Below are 20,590 nucleotides of genomic sequence, written 5' to 3'. Positions count from 1 at the left end.
TTATATGTCCTTTAAAAATATGTATATATAAGTGTTTAAATTAGGTTGGGAATATTTGCAATGAACTTCATTCTTTGAATCAATGGTTGCTATTGAATTTTATACTATTCATGACATTTGAATGTATTTACTTGTTTTTAAAGTACAAAGGTTTGATGTATTTTTGTATATATATATATATATGTATTGTATGAATATTTGTGTATATATTTATGTCTTTCTGTATGGTCCTATGTGCTTCTCTTTTTTCTCTTTTTTGTTCACAACACAGTGTATTATTTATACTTTTATATCAATGTAGTTATGTCTGTATATTTGTTTGTTACTTGTTTCAGCCCTGAAGAAGTTCTTGTCTTATAGAACGAAACGCGTTGGCTGATGTCTGTTTTTAAGAAAATATACAAGAATTAAAGTAACACAATAAGGACTTTCCATATTGCTTTGGACTTCTTACTGGTGCACCTTCCTCTTTCGTTAAAAAAGTCTTTATATCTGTAAATCAGTAAAGTCCTTCTGCGGCGGACTTTTGGAAGAATTGTGCACAGGACTCATATATTTTTGTATACAGTAGACTGAGGTGCAGAACCGGTGGTCAGCCGTGGTGGTGCTCTGTAGTTAAATAGTACTATGTGGTTTGGCACACCCAGGGAAGCTTACAGTAGGCTCTAGGGCATACACACATCAAGTGCATGTGTCATAAAACCAGACTTGCAAAACTATTTCTTGTGAACCCGGCACGAGTCCTTTTCTTTTAAAGCAATAGTGATATTTTCATCTGTGTTTATTATTTCTTTAAATATGTCTAATGTACTCCAAAGAGATCAAATACATTTATTCCTTTACTTCAGATATGCTACCGTCAAAAGAGGAGAAAAGCAAGACCCCACCGATGTTTCTGTGTATTAAAGTGGGAAAACCAATGAGAAAATCATTTAGCTCACAGTCTACAGTTATGGTGCAGCAGTATGCCAGGAAAAGGAAACAGCCGGAATACTGGTTTGCAGTTCCAAGAGAAAGGTGAGTTGTAAAAGTCAGGTCGGAGTGTCACCTGGTATGTTAGTCTTTGCAGAATTTGTTTCACTCTGTTAACCTAGTTTCTTCTCGAATTTTGAACCTCCGTTCCTGACCCTAAAAAAATAAATGTGAGGGCGTATAAGCTACAGATTTTCCCATAAATACATATATATTTATTTAACAGCGCCACATCACTTAAAATGTGTTAATCATTATTAGAACTGGATCCTACCCGCTCAATACATTTAAAAGACTGGAATTAAAATACGACCCTTCCTCAGAATCCTTAACCACATGACAATCATTTGTATTAGAAAATATTGCCTGGAATGGCTTGTGGACCTCGCATTTATATTTTATTTTAGTGCAGTGTTCATGTTGTGTGAGAGCTCACTGTACATCCAACAAATGCAAGCATTGCTTCTCTTGGACAGTATTTTTCATAAGAAACTGTCAAGAGTAGCCCTTCAGTTTGTCAAAGACACCTTTTCAAAAGGTAAAAACATGGGAGAGGATAAATGCCTATGTAGAATATCAGTGTTGTCAATAGACCATGTTAGGAACATTAGCTTGACATTATGGTACTCGCAAGGGGAATTTCCATCAATTATTCTTTTTTGTTTTGAACATGCAAGCAGAATCAACAAGATCTACTGGGACATGGTATGCATGTGTTGCTTGGCTTCGGCCCTGTGTTAGATTGTTGTAGTATGTCTGATTTGTTAGGGACTTTCAATTTTTATTTGTGATGGACAGTTGGCTAGTCTGCAACAAGTACATATGAGAAAAGTAATGAAGGGAATTGGCTCATCATGCACCAGCACCTCACTTAATAAATGCAGTGTCCCTCTTTTAAGCACTAATATTTGATACAAATAACAGTTTAGAGGTCACAAACAATGTCCACATAGGGAAGACTTTTCAACCAACAAAGATTATATTAATTGAAGATTTTTTGCTATAATACAATTGGAGACACCCAATCAAAAAGGTGATTACTGAAAATGATATCCTGTTTTGCAACATAGCCTTCTTTGTCACTTCTTCAGGGCAAGAGTTTTAAACTCAAATTGCCTGACTCCGTTTGAGAAATATTTAAGAGCAACCCAAATGTGCATGTGAACTTGGGAGTGACGGTCTATGTGGACCGCTTGCCAGCTTGTCTCTGAATACGGAGTTTTCGTGGGCTGCCTTAAACTTATCCCCACGGATCTTGGCTACATTTCACCTATCTGTCCGTCTCATGGGTCCGGCGTACGTGAGTGTCTTTATGCCTACCTGCACTTACTTGGTGATTTTCAGCATCTTATGCGAAGTAACTCAGATTGCTTGTTTTTCAATTCACTTGAGGTCCCCAATCCCTAAGGCTATTCCTTAGTCCTGATGAGACCCTCATTTCTCTTGACGGAACAAAAACCTTGTCGACGTTGATGCAAACAAACCCTCGGATATACCTTAACAGTGTGTGGTTAGGCAACTGTGTATCTGGTCTAATAGGACGTCTCTGCGTGGCTGTTTGTTTACCAAGGGACCTGCGATTTTTCACCACTTGTTTCACTTTGTTTGGTTATGGTTGTCACTCACGTGGGGGCCACGATGCATATTTCTTGTTTTAACCATGGACTACACAATGCAAATTATGCGATTTATGGCATGAATACATTTGCATTTGCTACACTAGAAATCTACTAGTCGAATTGTGTTGTAATACTACACTACAGTGGTTGCAGTAATGTTTGCTGTGTGTGTGTGTCCAAATCTTTTGTGAAGAATGAGTTTCGCGTGAACCATTGTTTGCACATTTTGAGATGTGGCAAATTATTCATTTTAGAACAATGTTTCGCCATTTATTTTGCATAAAGAAGATGATTGTATTGTGGATATGTATGGAGCCTTTGTTTTTTTAATGGACATACCAATTGTTTGTGTATATATCGATGCAGTATGGAGCCCTGTGTACTTTGAGGGATGCTACCCCCCCCCCCCCCCCCCCCCGCACCCAGCCTGTGGAGCCAAAGATTGTTTTTGCAAAACTTGCTTCAACAGATAATTGCCAAACTACTCTGATGGTTTATATTGGGAATTGACTTGGTCTTGGGATTGTATGTTAGAATATCATGTACAAAATACTTGCTGATGTAATAAATATTGTGTCGTAAATATTGTTTTATACATTTTTCCCCATTTTATGTACATTTTGCCCCATTTTATGTACATTTTCTGATAATTCTCATGTGGTGGTGATTTTAAAAACAATAATTCAGACACTATATTTAAGTTAATAGTCCACGATATTTTGGTACTACACACCAGTTCTTCAGAAGTAGAAATGATGTCTGGGAATGTAGACAGTGTTGTCTTATCAATATGTGATCCAGATTCCTGCATCCAATGATAAGCAACGTGGACAGTCACCATTTTGGCTGCAAAAAGTAAGTCTTCTTGGTTTCTTTAACCTCAAGTTCGGAGGACCCCCCATGACCTAATAATGGTTGCATTGTGACCAAATATGGGGCAGGAGCTCGACTGTTATGAAATGGGTATTTAGAGGGAGGAAACGTGTGATGCATTCACTTTTTGGTAAAAATTATTTTACCTGTGTATCAGAACCCAAACAAAGTACAGTGGATTCCACCTAAACAGTGTCTTCTAAAACGGGCCCCAAGAAACACTTGCATATCAAACTCAGTTCTAGCAAACGAGCTATAAAAGAAAACCGTAACTCTGAATTTTACATTAATATTTTGCACCAGGTAGAACATTTGTATGTTATGCACCCTAAAGAAAATGAGGTCAACAAGACAATGAAAAAATAGGGTAAGGGTTTCCCAAGAGGAAGGGTAAAGGCATAAATAAGAGTAATGAAGGCAGGTGGTGCCTTACGGATAATCTACACCATTAACATTTATGTGCCAATACACCGAAAAACATGCAGAATTCTAGCGGCACTTTCAAAACCAGTGGGCTCCAGACGAGGCCTACTCATCCCACCTAGGTCGCCACTTAAGTTTTTTTCCAAAATTGAACCACGATAATATCATCCATATATCGCTTCCATTGGTAGCAGGCCTGTATGTGAGCAATTTTGAGCAATAACATGTACTCAACGACCAAAATCCTTTCACTTCCAGAATATCATTCTGGAAGCGATATATAGATATTATCGTGATTTGGAATGATACTAGTGACAACCTCCAGGACTTCATACACTGGATTAAGAATTGGTAGATCGTCACTTCCGGCAACCTGAAATGGCCAAAACCAAGGTTTGCGAATAAGAGGACAAGAAACCTGAAAGACCTTCTGGTACATACTCGACCTGCACCTAAGATGAAAACAGAAAGCATTACTACAGCTTGGAACCGGAGTCCGATCACAGGACACTATCCATGCGGTTCCTGCGTAGTCTGCAAAATAACGACTGCAACAAAAACGCTGTCTCTATCTGATAATTTAGTATGGACACAGCGACAACATACTAATTGCAATTCCATGCACGTGATCTACATGATCACGTGCCCATGTGGGCTCAGATATATTGGGATGACGTGTCAAAGTAAAACTGCGGATCGGAGAACATAAAAGTAACATCAAATGTAAAAAAGCAACAACCAAAATGAGCAAACATTACATAGACTCCGACCATACTGTTGAGGACCTCCACTGGACAATCATAGAGATGCTAACCAACAAAAATCAGAATGCAGAACGTCTTTTGTTTGAGAAAGAACAGCTGTGGGTCCGCAGTTTAAAAACTAATGTGCACGGACTGAACAACGATATACTGTGGCACCAGTTTAATTGACAATATTCCCTGTCTAAATTCCATAATTAAAAATTAGCCTATTTACAAGCGACTAAATACATTCTCTAAATAGGCTAAAATACAGATTTAGGTGTATTTAGAAAACTCACTACTTAATCGCAACCAAAAGAATGAGTGCACTGAACCCTTAAGCCACACCTTAGTCACTTTAATTAATCACTGTGTCACAAAATCATTAATTATGTACTGTTCATACTAACGTTTAAGATCCGCAAATTAATTTTTAAAATTTTTCATGATATTTGCGCGCAAATACGATATATTAACTACACCAGTAAATCTTTATTGACACCATGTCGCAAAATAACCCACAAGCCATGGACTAAATACATTCTCTAAATAGGCTAAAATACAGATTTAGGTGTATTTAGAAAACTCACTACTTAATCGCAACCAAAAGAATGAGTGCACTGAACTCTTAAGCCACACCTTAGTCACTTTAATTAATCACTGTGTCACAAAATCATTAATTATGTACTGTTCATACTAACGTTTAAGATCCGCAAATTAATTTTTAAAATTTTTCATGATATTTGCGCGCAAATACGATATATTAACTACACCAGTAAATCTTTATTGACACCATGTCGCAAAATAACCCACTAAATACAAGCCATGGAGTATTTTTTCCATGTCTATTGAGACAATGAAACAAAAGAAGGCTCCAAGAACAACCGGCACCACCGAGGGCAGAGCAAGCACAAGCAGAGAAAATCCCATGCTGCAGGTGAGAGAAGACGCTGAAGGACCGCGCTTGACCTAATCAAAGTAAGGCCTTTATTAAATACCGTTTTCCCTTTACTGCAAGGTGGGACATGCTTGCCGAGCACCGAAGATGCCATAACAAGTGTCTTTAAAGGTAAACCAGCAACTGCATTGGGGGCTCTTTACTGAGCCGTAATCAGCACCTCTTTGAGAACCCAACTTTGTTAATCCACGATAACTGTGCCTCACTACTTTACGTTTTTTTTTTGTATATAACAACAGGAGTATAACCCATATACCACGTTGAGAGGTGGGTAGGTATGTAAGAAAGAGCAACAATTCTCAACAGGTATTATTACGCTAGACAATTAAAATTGTATGTCCAAGACATTAGACCGAGGGGAAAAAAGGAAGACTCTTTGAAGAATTTTTGAAGAATGTATTTAAATCAAAACATCATTTGAGCGTCATTCGTGGGAACACGAGAAAGTAATTTTTACAGTTGTATCAGCACTGTAGAAATACATTTTTGAGAAAATAATAAATAGTAACAACCCAAATTGTACTTGGTGCCGGATGTGAAAGTGAAAGTGGCGACACAAGTGACAATTGTGAAAAACAGCGACGGCGGCGCAAGAGAAGTGACAAATAATGTACAGTGAGAACAATTTCATATAAAATATACTGTGGTCGAGGAAATAAATTGATTATTTATGGTAATTCAAGACAATCGTTGCGATTAATGGCGCTGAACCGTTCAGCGCCATTAATCGCGCAACATTTCTCTTATGGTTTTCTCGTTTCAAAACGATTGTCTTGAATTACCATAAATAATCAATTTATTTCCTCGACCACAGTATATTTTATATGAAATTGTTCTCACTGTACATTATTTGTCACTTCTCTTGCGCCGCCGTCGCTGTTTTTCACAATTGTCACTTGTGTCGCCACTTTCACTTTCACATCCGGCACCAAGTACAATTTGGGTTGTTACTATTTATTATTTTCTCAAAAATGTATTTCTACAGTGCTGATACAACTGTAAAAATTACTTTCTCGTGTTCCCACGAATGACGCTCAAATGATGTTTTGATTTAAATACATTCTTCAAAAATTCTTCAAAGAGTCTTCCTTTTTTCCCCTCGGTCTAATGTCTTGGACATACAATTTTAATTGTCTAGCGTAATAATACCTGTTGAGAATTGTTGCTCTTTCTCACTACTTTACGTGGCAATATGGATTAAGAAGTACTCTTACGATTATAATCTAAACTAACATTATGAGACCTTACGTGCCTTACAACTAACGCACGCCCATCGGAAGTAATGCCATAATTTCTATGATGTGTATTTGAATAGCGAAATGCGCCAGAAGGCATAAAATATGAGCCTTAATTTTCTTACTATGTATGAACGTAAAGATGAAAACCCAGAATGTATTAAAGGGAGGTACTGACTTAGTTTTCTCCCGTCCTTCTTTTTTTCTCTTTTTCACAAATTACAGGTACTGTTGACCTAATCCAAACAGACTAATTTTAACCCAACTGAGAAGTGCAATACAAATTGAAATTGCATAGATATACTCTCTCTGGTCCTGAAGAAAGCCCCCTAGACCCAGCTTGGCAAACGAGGCTGAAAAATGTCGACCGTATAAATGGACATTTTCAGTGTGTCAGACATAGTAACACGGTCTAAAAGCACACGCCCACCATTTTAATTTCTTTAAACTCCCACCCACCAGTAAATATTTTCACTCAAGTGAGGATGTTTGAAGAGTTTTAATCTCCCCTTACCACAATAATTGTTTTACTTTTTTGTCTCTGGATACTACTGCGAATACCATTGGTTAACCTCTGGGATGAGGTCAGCTTACCCAACATACCCTATGACTATGCTGTCAAGCTACATATAGGCGGAGAACGAAGATGTATACCACCCCTTTCAATTTCCGGTTACGTACATGTATGACAGTTTTTAAGAAGGAACCACTAACTAAAAAACCCTGGTAGAGTGGTTACAAGTGATCCATTCTCCTATTGATTTTTTGTATTTAGATATGGTCTGAGTTTTGTCCTCCACTCAGTTGGCACCCCTTTATGGTTTGGAAATGTAAGGCAAAAAATCAACTCCCTGCCATGTTTGGCCCAGAATGATTTGGGTCATTCAGAAAGGGCAGCTGCTTATGTCTGGCTGGATCCTTTAGGGTAGGTGCATGTCTTGTAAAACTCTGGGTAGAAGCTTGCTGCAAGGACTAAACATTAAAAAATAAATCCTAGATGTGGGGTGACTTTGGAGCAGTGTAGTTTTCCCACCTATGAGCTCCTTTGGAACACCTATAAATTGGCAAATTCAATTAGTTGTAACTGACCACTGAACCCCCATCTACAAAGTTGCTCCTAAAGTAATCAGAGATACCCATACCAATTTATCGAGCTAACTGAGAGAACACAGAAGCAGGGGGAAGTTATCCAATTCAGCTGGACTCTTAGCAGATGTGGGAGCAGCAGCATTCTTGGGCCTGATGGCAAGAATTTCCCAGTGATGCAGCAGTTGTAGGGTGACTGCACGGGCCAAAGAGCAGTACGAGTAGGGATAATGGATGGGCTTATGATTCTGTGCTTGACAGTAAAGTGATTTGGAGGCTTGGCACTGAACCTACAATTGGGGAGAGTGCAAGCCGTCGAGAGGAGAGGAAATTCTTGTTGTTTTTGCGCATGCTTAACTCAATCAGGGAATAGGCAGCCGCCTTCTTGGAAGTATTCCTAAGGCACATGAATCCATCAGGATCTCAAACAGACTTTACTGAGTAATTCTGTGCACCACTCTTTCGACACTAAGGCACCATGAAGAAATCTGATAATGGTAAAACACAGCTCAAACTTTTGGGACAAACATGCATTAAGAAAAATGCCACAGCCACTACTGCAGCAGGTGAGAGTCGGATGATGGTTTCTGAGATGCAATCTAATGCTAAACTCATGCCAGTGGACTTTTTGTTTTGACATTTAGAAATAGTAGCAATGCACCACCAACAGTCATGCTTTTAGGAAGAATAATCTCATAAGCATCCAACTGTATAGTAGACACCATTCACATGGTTACAACATTGGTAATATAGTGAGAGTGAGGTCATTTACAGATCTTTTATCAACACATTAAGGCCTATATTGCGTGGTTGTGGGGTAAGGTAAAACAGAAAGGATAAAAGTGCTGGACATTTAGTTGGGAGTATAAACATCGTAGCAATCGGCCTAATAGCGATGGTGTGGTTCCATCTAGCTGTAGCAAATCCGACTCCTTCGGCCGATGGAAGGCAGAAAAAGGTTCCCAAATGTCCTTGGAACTAGATCTGAGTAGCATGCGTTTACAACATGCGGAGAGCTGTTCCTGACAGTATGACACGTCTGATAGCCAGGCTGCAATTGTCGGGGCTAGTGTTCTGTCCCAATTTATTGCTACCCTGTGTTTCGCTAATAGAAGTAACATGGCCCTGAGCCTGCGGTGCATTTAAAGTACTTCTTTCATATAGCTTAGTAAGCCAACCAAGGGAATGTGGGGGAGGGACATGCCAGTTATCTCATGCAATATAATGTACACCTCTCTCCAAAAGTCAGCGACCTTTGAGCAGATCCAAGCTAAATGTAGGAGCATAGCCTTTGGCGTGTAACATCTTGCACAGTGAGAATCGGGAGATAACCCAATTTTAAAAAGTTGTAACAGCGTAAGGTATAAACAGTGTATATATTTGAAATGGATAGGACGCAGCCAGTAATTAGGAGATAGCAATTCTAATTGACCATAGCAATAGGCCCACAGTTCGTCTGACAAGGGGGAGTCTAGTTCCACGTTCCAAGCCTTTGGAAGGAGTTGTGCATGTGATTCTAGAGGTTGGTGATCAATTTGCATGGAGATTGGCTAGTGTGTATATGTTGCAATGCTGCAAGGGGCAGAGGGGTGTGGGAGGCAAAGGTGTCATGCAAAGCACGGCATATGCAGTATAATTAAGAATGTAACACTCTAACGAATCAAATGCCTTGGTAGCACCCAGAAGAGCAGCTGTTAAGATCTGAGGGTGTAACTGATGCATTACTGCGAATATGGTACATAAATGATGCGATATAGGGCACCCAGGGATAAAGCCTGTTTGGTCTGGTCTCACAAGCTAGGGTAAAAAGAGTTAACAGGCGATTTGGCAAGTACTATGGCTTAGATCTTGTTGTGTATATTTATTTAAGATAGAGGGCGACAGGAGTCCCAGCATTCAGGTGGTATGTCTGGCTTGAGCAATGCCACTATGACCGCTTCTCCTAACGACGGAGGGGAGCGATCCAGTGTCCAAGGACTCTTGATACATCAACAGCACGTGGGGGACCAGTAGCGCGGCAAACTCTTTATAAAAGGTGCCAGTAGGCCATCATGGTACAATGAGAGAATGTCCCAGTGGAGAACAATTAAAACAGATAAATCAATGCAAGAATTAATCAATAGTATCGAATCAAAGTCAGGCACCACCATACAATCTTTACAACAATGGATGTGATTTTATTTAATCACAGCATTTGAATTAATCACTTTATAAAGTACAAAACAAATCATGAATGGATATATTTTAGAAAAACAAGTGCACAGAGGTGTATGGTGATAAGTGCATGGGAAGGATTGTGATAAAAGACAGGAGGCCATCATGGCCTGGTGCCTTATCCCCAGGTAGACTTTTTATTACTTGAGTTATTTCCTCCACTGTAATAGGCGAGTTTAATTGGTCACAGTAAGCATGGTCTAACCATAGCAATTTTATGATGTCTAAATAAGGTGTAAGATTTCAGGACTGAGTATTGGGGTGGTTCTATAAAGCTGAGCATAGAAGGAGGACATTACGCCCATCAGTTCAGATGGGGAGGAAATAAGTTGAGATTCCGCCTTCCGAAGTTTAGTCACATAAGTGGAGGCATGGGATTTGTGTAGTAACCCTGCAAGCGTTTTTCCCGGGCGGTCTCCCTCGCTGTAACGGCGGGCCTGAGCTTTACTTAGGTAATGAGATTTGAAGGTTACCTGGTATTCCGATAGCTTATCTCTGATCTTTGCCAATGTGGAGCCATTTTGGTAGCGGGCAAACTCTGATTCCAAGGCACTAATCTCAGCCTCTTGTCTGGACAGTGTCCCACCGATAGCTTTGAGGACCCCAGACTGCTTGGCAATACAGACGCCCCCATATGACAACTTTATATGCCTTACCCAGTGTGGATGGTGATCATACTTAGCCCACATTTTGAAGTAGTCTGCAATGGCTGCCCTGATCCTTCTTTGATGGCTGTGTCCCTTAACGCACCTGGTGGTAGACATCAAGTAAATGCACAGAAAAGTGTGCGGGGAGTTTGTAAGACCAACTTGACAGGAGCGAGATCTGAAAGAGTGGGGCATATAGGACACCGACTTGGACCAAAACAAGGCATCTCCAGTCACCAACCAATAGTCGATTCTGGACCATGCATTGTATTATAATATATATAATGGTTCCGAGGGCCGAAGTCCAAGAATAGTCTCCATACCTTTTAAGAAGAATTCGGGTTAGTCAGTATTGGAGCCGTTTATAGGTACTAAGGTTCTGGGTTGGTTTTAGAGTGTGCCTGTGAGTAGGATGTATCCGCTGTTTGTGTCGCTAATGGAATGAGACGTGTGCCATGAGAGACCCCTTCTATACAATAAAGTTATCCCTCTTGCATAATTGGAATAGACTGAAGAGTAAGATTCTCCCCACCAGCGTGTACAGAGCTCGAAGGCAGAAGTATGGGTCAGGTTGGTCTCTTGTAGAAAACAAATATCAATTTTATGATGGTTGAGGTAAGCATGTACCAATCGTGATTTTCTGTGATCATGAAGACCGCGTACATTCCAGGTGAGATAGGTCGTACAAGCCATATTATCTTCTGTTACCAAAACGTAAGCTATAGGGTTCTATTTGGTGTAACATGTGACTGGTCTGTAAAGACTGGTAACAGAGTACGCAGTAACCAAGTGATGTGGTGGAGCCAAAGATCATGAGAGAACCAAATAACAAGTGAAACACGCCTACCCACCCCCTGCCACTCCAACCCCCAAATTGTTTGAGATAAACCCACTCCCCACCCTGAACCCAAACAGCGCGTTTGGCAAACTTTGGTGTCGCTTTAGAATTGTTGAAGTGTTAATTCGCTAAGGAGATCCTCAGCCTGGCAGGGTATAGCACGGCATAAGGTATTTCGGCCTTCTGGAGAAGCCACTTTGCAGTCAAGAAATCACGGAGGGCCGCCTGCACTGCAAGTGTGAAGTCCGGGTAGAAGGCAATATTCTGACCCCGATATTGGTACCGCACTCATGTGCCAGGTATAATATGACATTACTCTACCTATAGTTGAGTAAGCGAGCAACTGTGGGATGAGTCTGGGAACCAGGAGGCAACCGCAGCCCAGGTGTGCGGTGAGCACGTTCCACTATTAAGACTGCTGATTAATGGTCTCCAAAAATGTCTTTGAGTAGTGTTTCGACCAAGTCCTCCAGCCTGGAGATCGCTGTTGATTCTGTTATTTCCAACTTTTGATTCTGGTATCCCTGTGATGTGCAAGTTATTGCACAGATAGCGCTCTTCAAAGTCTGTTTTTTGCTTTAATGATGTTGAGGACTCTGTCCATTGGCAAAAGACAAACAATTGATGGACAGAATGCAGAACAAATCAAAACATTCTCCCCCAGTCAAGAGATCTGGGTTGAATCCATCATTCCTTTGCTCACCATGCCACCACAGTTTATACCTTGCCAAATGCAAATCAGTCTTGACCCTGTGCCTCATGGGAACAGTCCAGCCCGAACTGCCAACAGCCCTGGACCTACGTCTAGGCATTCTGTCCATCAACTGTTTTTGCATTTGTCACCCCGAGTGGGACGGGTATGCTGAGACGTGAGTCCCGTGCTCTCCATTCCACTGGAATCAAGCTATCCTGGCTGAAGATGTGTGAAACCCCGAAACCGGTCCTAGGATGCTAGTTTCCAGTCCAGGGAGGACCTGGCTTGGCAGTTCGGGCTGGACTGTTCCCGTGAGTCACATGGTCAAGACTGATTTGCATATGGCTGGGTCCAAACTGGATGGCATGGTGAGCAAAAAAACGATGGGTTTAGGCCCAGATCTCTGTACTGGGGTGAATGTATGACATTGTTCTGCATTCTGACCATCAACTGCTGTTTTTGCATCTGTCCATTGGCGGCAACATATGTTCTTTGAGTCTGCCTGCAAGTCATCCACATCAGAGATGATACTTTCCAAGTGATCGAGTCCATCCTCATGCTTGTCGACACGTTGTTTGACTTGTTCCAGCTAGCTGCTCAACAGACCTAATTTGGCATTTGTAGCCTTTAGGCTCGTTCTGACATCCATAATGAGGATTTTGATGTCAATGTCCTGCTGTGGATCTTTGGTGACCTGGTCTGGTGATGCTGAAGGGTATTGGCCTGTCAAGTCAGGCGCTTACTCTTAAAACAATGTTTTAGTTGCTTGGTGTCGTGTTTACCCATGACAAAAGCAGGCAGGAGAAGCAGCAAATCAGAAGGTAGCCAGTGGGGGAGAGGGGGGGGAGGGGAGGGGAGAGAGTGGCGCATGACACGCCAACTGCCTTCACTTGCTTGTGATCGCCACAGGCCCCTCCGATGTTGCCAAAGAACGGGAAAATATTGGGCCCTGCTACGCTCTGGAGGACCACCACGCCAGGTGGCACGAGCAGGCACCAAGGACGTGGAACAATGCTGCAGTAATCGGTCGTGAGTTGTGGCAAGCAGAACCCTTCAAGAAGTAACGGGATACGGAAGAGGGGAAATCAAATACCAATGGGCATTTACCTTTCTCTCGATATTCCAACTACACTTAAAATAGACTGGTAGAACACCTAAAGAGAGTAAATTGATTCTCGGCACGTTGGAAGAGGAATTGCACAGCAGGATCCGGTCATACCCCCATAGAAAAATGGAGGAGGATGGTACCTGGTGTGGCACAGCAGATGAGTGAGAGACCCGAAGACACTCCTCGAATAGATAGCTGGATGAAGCTGGTCAAGAATTCTACACAATTTTAGTTGGAAGTGGGAACTGGATGAAGGTAGTCAAAAGTTCCGCTCAATTTCAGATAGGGTTTGTGATATCCTTTGTTGAATTTAACTTTTCTCTATGGGTTGAGAGGTAAATGGCGAACTTGATCATAATAAAGCTTAGGGCAGGAGTTTGTGTCTAACCGGCTATGGCTGTGAACCGATCACCCTGCACCTTGGGTGATTCAGTTCTTCATCCTGAAGGAGATTTAGTGTGGGTACTTTTAACAGTTCGATTATTAAGAGGACAGAGTAGAATTTTTAGGGGGAGAGGTTGCACCCAGGCTCGCCATGAAGTGAAACAGTAAATACCACACATTACTTGTGAGCTGAAACAGGCCTTAGTTGCATTTTTAGATAAATGATTAAATTACTATCATGGAATATTTGGCATTTCAACTCCCGCCTCCTCCCCCACCTCCCCCCCCCCCCACCCCCCCCATTAAAAAACACAAAACATGGAGGGCTTATGTCACTAGCTCCTGATGATGATGGTTTGCAGGAGTCTCCAGAGATATTCATTTAATCACTCACAAAACATTCCTAACTCCATTCCATCACTCTGCTAAGGCTGTGGATGGAATCATATCTTTTCATTGGCAGGCATTGTTTGAGTTAAGGGAATTCTTAAAAGACAACAGGGATGGCAAATATTTGATTGCAGCAGGGACAACATTGAGGAGGGAGGTATTCATGGTAGTTCCTGAGCTCCTTATGCTAATCAAGAGGAATTTCTTGTTCCAGTTAATGGTTTTAATCAAGTGGGAGAGGGTGGGAGAACTTATTTGGGCAAGTGATAACAATATAGTTCAATCACTATTGATTGATAGACTTCCCCAGGATATGTATACAAGTGGTAAGGGTATGTCCTGCTCTCTTACAAGCGCCTTCCTAAATCTGGGTATCACTTGTATTTGGAGAACATCTCCTCTCAATAAGAGAACGCATGTCCTTTTTTCTCACTGACATGAGACTTACTCGAAAAATGTATAATTTTGAGTACAGGTTCATTGGTGGGAAGAACAAGTGAAATAGAGAAGATGAATGGAATTTCAAACCATGCCCTGATTGTATAGTAGAGTGGGATCTCTGAGGTAAGCAAAAATAAATGCTTTTGGAGGTTTGATCCTTCTCTAGATAAAGACGGAATATAAGAAATTGATCTAAAAATATTGATCAATTTGAATGACTATGGGGAAGTTTCTTCTAAAAGCCTATGGGACGCATTCCAGCCTGTAATATTGGCAAAGGCATAAAAGTTAAGGCAGACCAGAGACCTAATTGGCCTCTGGTGATATTGAGAGTAAGATTTTAAAGTGAAACAACATCAAAAAGAAAATGGTTCCCTATCCTCGCTGAGAAGGATGACTGTACTAAGGCGACAGCTCAACTCTTGTAAAGAGTGCTGCTTCGAGTTGAGCGATAATTACATAAAAAAAACAATACATCAGATTAACTCTATATAGCATGATTATACACCAAGACCAGGATCCCTAATATCTAATATTGTCAATGCAAATGGCTAGCTCAGGATGGCATACCATAAGCCTTTACAGACTTTTATTCTGCGAAGGGCTTACTGGCCTCTGGTAGTGGCTGCCTTCCCTAAAAATGTGAACTTTCCCATATTAGGGAATGGTGAATGGGAGTAACTGGGACAACCTATCTCAGTAGCGGAGGTGGAGAGGATTATTAAGGATCTGTAGCCCAGCAAGGCTACAGTCCCTGATGAATTGAGTAACTCAGTTTATAAATGATTCTACTCGATTGTAGCTCCCAACTAGTTAATGTATTCAATTCATTCTTGGAAATGGGAGAAATAACTCTCTCCATGAGTTAGACTAACATTGCAGTGGTAAATAAAGCCGACCATCCCACTGATAGTTGTTCCCCTTATAGGCCGATTTTTCTATTTGAGATTGATTTGAAAATAAATCCTAAAGCTAAATAAACTTTTACGTTTTTGGTTCAGCTTGTTTGTGGAGGTTATGCGATAAAAACATTTAAACCTATAAATTGTTTTTGCAATATACAGATATTGCAATGAGGGCGTATGAATGAGTTGAAAATATTTGAAAATTGTCAGACCAGTGAACTTCAATGGGTAAGAAATATTCCACCTTTTGATTGTCGGGATCACTACATCCAGGATCTTTCTTTTTGTATGGATGAGTGTTGTAGAGTGAACAGCTGTTTTAGGACTTGAGTGTGTTTCTCTGAAGGATGACACAAATTGAAGTTCACGTCCCCTAGGAAAATGTTTTATTGTTTGGTAAGGAAATTGTCAAGGTAAGAAGTGTATCCAGGGTCAATAGGTTTGCGAATGATCCTTGTGCAGTCAGCACAAGTCGCTGTTCCAGCCTCAAGTTAGAAGGTCTGAATAGCTGACCTGGATCCCTGAGGAAACCCGCAGCAGGGAATCACGAGGTACAGGTACTATTGACCTGACCTACATGTACTAAATGGGTAAGTCCTTAAATTACTTACCGTAGTTGCCGCAATGTGCATCTACCCCTTTTTTGGTCCTGAAGAAAGCCCCTAGATCCTACTGCACAACGAGGCTGAAACATGTCGACCACCGATGAACCTAAGAGTGTGTAAGATTGGTAACTTGATCTATACACGCACCAGCACTGTTTTTACATTTTTTTCACACCTCCATACCATTAAAGAGTCCTCCTAAATGGTGGTGTAGAGAATTTTAACCCACCTCACATAAGCACTGCACCCACTTTTTTCATTCCTGGGCACTACTGTAATACCAGTTGGTCTTCCTCCAGGTGGAGGTCAGCATACCTATGCTAAAAACCCAATGATGATGCTGCCACATCACTGACAGGTGGAGAACCAAGATATACCGCCCATAACTTGTGTACGTACATGAGCGTTTTTTTGGAGGAACATTCGCAAACCTATTGACCCTGGTTACACAGGTACAAGTGGTCCATTCTCCCTCTTGATATTGATATAACTCAATGGAAGCCAAATGGACTTCACCTTTCCTTTCCCTCCCCTTCTTGATTTGAACAAGGTAAGAAGTGACCAAGTCTTTTCATAATCATTAAAACTATGCATAGAGGTATCGTGCATCCCCATTGCAGGCAACTACATTTTTATCATCCCTCTTTAGATCTTATGATGGTGACTATTGCTCCAAAGAGGGTTCTAGTCAGAATCAGGTGCTTAGACTATGCACCCAAGTTACTCCCGTTTTACTCTTTAAGATTCCGCTTCTTTCTGTCATCTCTCCTAGTTACATAATCAAATTTGTATTTCAAAACAATTTTTAGTAATATGTTTGTGAGGTGTCTTGTTTACCAAATTGTGTGAATACTTGAGTGGTTATTTGGCTAGAGGTGCTTGCTACATCAGAATAAACATGAAAGAAGATACAACAAATGTAATTGAAAAGGGATTTTTTTTTACATTTTAGAAAAATAACCTAATTGGATATCTTCTGTAAATGTAGAGCTAATGCCATCAGTTCCTGTGTGAGTTTTTGTCCACTCAACTCTGAAAAAAACAGGAAATGAAAAGGGGAAATCTGAAAATAACTGGGGCATGTATGTCACACTGTCGAGGAAGAATGAGCAAATATGTAAATAGGAGACTCAAAGTAAAAAAGATTATCATTGTAGATGTGTTTTTCAGATTAACAGCTATTTAGTTCTGCAAATATATCTACATTCAGTATCAATGGTTTACAAATGCAGAATAACATCATTAATAGACCAAAAGAGCCTTGTATATATGTAACTGATCTAAAGTAACTTCTAGGTTGTGTGGATTACAGCAGGGTTTTTTTTCTTTTTAATGTTTGTAATGTAAGATTATTGTGGTACTAGTTTTAATGACATAAATAGTCCAACACGAATGTTTAATTGATAATAAGAAACTCAGTCTGGGAAATTTGTTTCTAATAATAATAGTAAAGTTCTTTTTATGAATAAGCATATTTGATTGCCGTTTTCTTGCATAGATTTAAATACGTTACAACAAACAAATGATGGACGGAATGCTGACAATGCATACATTCTCCCCCAGTCAAGAGATCTGGGTTAAATCCATCGTTCTTTTGCCCACTACACCACCCCAGTTTAGACATGGCCATATGCAAATTGCTCTTGACCCTGTGCCTCATGGGAACAGTCCAGCCCGAACTGCCAAGCCATGTCTTCCCTGGACCGGAATCAAGCATCCTGGGACCGGTTTCTGGCTATCAGCCGTCATCAGCCAGGATAGCTTGACTCCAGTGGCGTAGTGAGCACGGGTCCCACGTCTGGGAATACCCATCCCACTTAGGGCGAAAAGCGTTACAACAAACAAATGATGGACGGAATGCTGACAATGCATACATTCTCCCCCAGTCAAGAGATCTGGGTTAAATCCATCGTTCTTTTGCCCACTACACCACCCCAGTTTAGACATGGCCATATGCAATTCAGTCTTGACCCTGTGCCTCATGGGAACAGTCCAGCCCGAACTGCCAAGCCATGTCTTCCCTGGACCGGAATCAAGCATCCTAGGACCGGTTTCTGGCTATCAGCCGTCATCAGCCAGGATAGCTTGACTCCAGTGGCGTAGTGAGCACGGGTCCCACGTATGGGAATACCCATCCCACTTAGGGCGAAAAGCGTCACAACAAACAAATGATGGACGGAATGCTGACAATGCATACATTCTCCCCCAGATTTAAATACAGCAATGTTAAAAGCTGGGATTGCTGGTCTTTTGTTCTTGAGAGCGACTCCTTTCTCTGAAAACACGGCACTCATTAAAAGAATAACCTGACTTTGTTTTTATAAGTTTCTCTTTCTCTGAACTCTGTAGTAGTATTCATACTTGAATTAATTAAAATACATTTGGCTGACAATTTTGAAGTATTTCCAGCAATTGTGAAACGGGTAATTATAAGAAAAAAAAACTAATTTAAATGATATTTAGCTTTTTTTTTTATAGCAAGTGTAATGGGCACATCCTATTTAGTTCTTGGATCCATATAGCTGTAGGTGTCAGTTAACAAGAATTGTTGCTTCCAATGCATATGATAATCTTAGGATGGGCTTTGGGGTCAGCCCCTTGCTCATGATTGAATGGCTTGATCTGTCTCGATTGTCTGCTCCTGATCTGGTAGCTTTTCTCCCTATTCTTGTGTTTGTCATGAGCATTTCTGTGTGTGGTCTGATTGAACAGGTTGAACGTCTCCACTGTATACTTCAACTGACTATTTGGTTTCTCCCCCAACCACTCCTCCATTTAGACTAGAGCATTCCCGGAATTGCATGTGTTTCTTTCCTATATCGCTGTTGCTTACCTCCCATGCACATGCATCACTTATCCCATGCTCCCAGCTGCAATTGTTTTTGTTTTTTTACAATTTGTCCCTATTTTTTAAAACATTTTTTTAGGACCTAGCAGTTGCGAAGGGCTGCCAGGACCCTTGAACTTTCTTACAACCCAATCCCAATGCTGCCCACCTTGCACCCCATCCAACATTCAAAGGCAAACTTGTGTGTGTGTATGTACAGATATATGTACAGATATACAAAAAATTAATTAGTTTAAGAAATGGGGCACCCATATCAAAACAGTTATAAGGCAGAAGTTTATAGTACTATGTATGTGGGTGGAAATACATTCATCCTACATGGACTTCCTGTTCCTTGTTCTTGGGCAACCATTTTGGAAATTTAGTATGGAGGTCCATGATGTACTTGGATTCCAACTTCCTACTTTGCTTGATCCTATTTCCACCTCCTATATTTCTCTCTACATATCGCTAGAAGAAGCTAAGTTTGGATATATCACTGATGTCAGTCTGAGAGTGCCTTGACACTGAGTAGGAAAAATCTGAATTCCTAATGGCACGTTGGTGCTCAAGAATCTGTTTTCTGAGTAGAGAAATTGTACTGCCCATGTACCTTAACGGGCACAGACATTGTACAACATAAATGAAGTCAGAAGCACAGTTAAACTGTCCAATTTTTCTCTTGTGTCCATTAGATGTGTGATATACTATTGTAATGATGGATCTGCAAGCTTTGCAATTTCCACATTTGAGGAACCCCTTAGATGGTCTAAGCCAAGTGCCCTGATTTTGGGTCCCCATGCGATAACTATGTGTAAGTTACTCCCTCAGTGACTTGCCTCTTCTAGAAGTACTAGCGCAGTTGATGGATAATTCAGGGCCAAGAACAGCATCATTCTTTTTTTTTTTTTTTTTTTTTTTTTTTAATAGAATTTTATTGAACAATAAATCAATTACAAGCATGGGCCTACAACCACCAGGGCCGGCCGCTAGATTCAGAAAGGATCATACAGGTGTTGAGGCAATAGTCGGCTCCCGGGGCCCAGCCCCGTACATGGCTCCGGATAGTCCTAGGGAAGCAGGATACCTAAGATTAACATAAATAACAAATAAAAACAAAAGGCGAGGCATAAGGGCAAAAAGTGTGGGTCAGGCTACCTCCGGGGGACTCTACTTCAGACCTTCAAGTAGCTATCAAGAGGAAGGAGTACTGATAGGTCGGGGGGGGGTCACGGGAGAGGAACGTCTATATTCGGTTGTTCCAAAAATCAGGAACCATCAAGGGTCAGGGGGACAAAGCAATATCGGTGTCCACTAGGGGGGGAGTACAGATACCCCCACGATACGCGTTCCATTGCCCCCAGATCCTACCCCATGCCCCCGGTTTACCACGAGCCACATACACAGTCTTCTCCCTGAACATGCACCAGTCCATGTTCTCCTTCCATACAGACACGGTGGGAGGCCGCTGGGAACCCCAAAGCTGCGCTATATCTCTCTTGGCAATCATGTTCCCCAGGGCCGCCCACCGAGTCTGAGCCGCGTTATAATCATTGGGCTCCCACACATTCAGGACACAGCGACGCACCTCCGGCAGAAGCGCCACCCCGGTGACCCGGCCCATGACC

General features: G+C 41.2%; 1 protein-coding gene across 9 annotated transcripts in view; it reads left to right on the top strand.

Moving 5' to 3' along the window:
* The window catches only part of NCOA7 (nuclear receptor coactivator 7), an 830,008-nt gene that overhangs the window by 570,790 nt on the left and 238,628 nt on the right, over window positions 1–20,590 (top strand). For all 9 annotated transcript variants that reach the window (XM_085611678.1, XM_085611685.1, XM_085611679.1 and 6 more), the window contains one exon: window positions 849–1,017. In XM_085611678.1, coding sequence (XP_085467804.1) covers window positions 849–1,017 — 169 coding nt within the window. The remainder of the gene's footprint in view (window positions 1–848; window positions 1,018–20,590) is intronic.

The sequence above is a fragment of the Triturus cristatus genome, chromosome 6 (assembly GCF_964204655.1).
Source record: "Triturus cristatus chromosome 6, aTriCri1.1, whole genome shotgun sequence".
Lineage (NCBI taxonomy): Eukaryota > Metazoa > Chordata > Amphibia > Caudata > Salamandridae > Triturus > Triturus cristatus.
The sequence above is the reverse complement of the archived record's forward strand: the minus strand, read 5'-3'. Positions and strand labels throughout refer to the sequence as shown.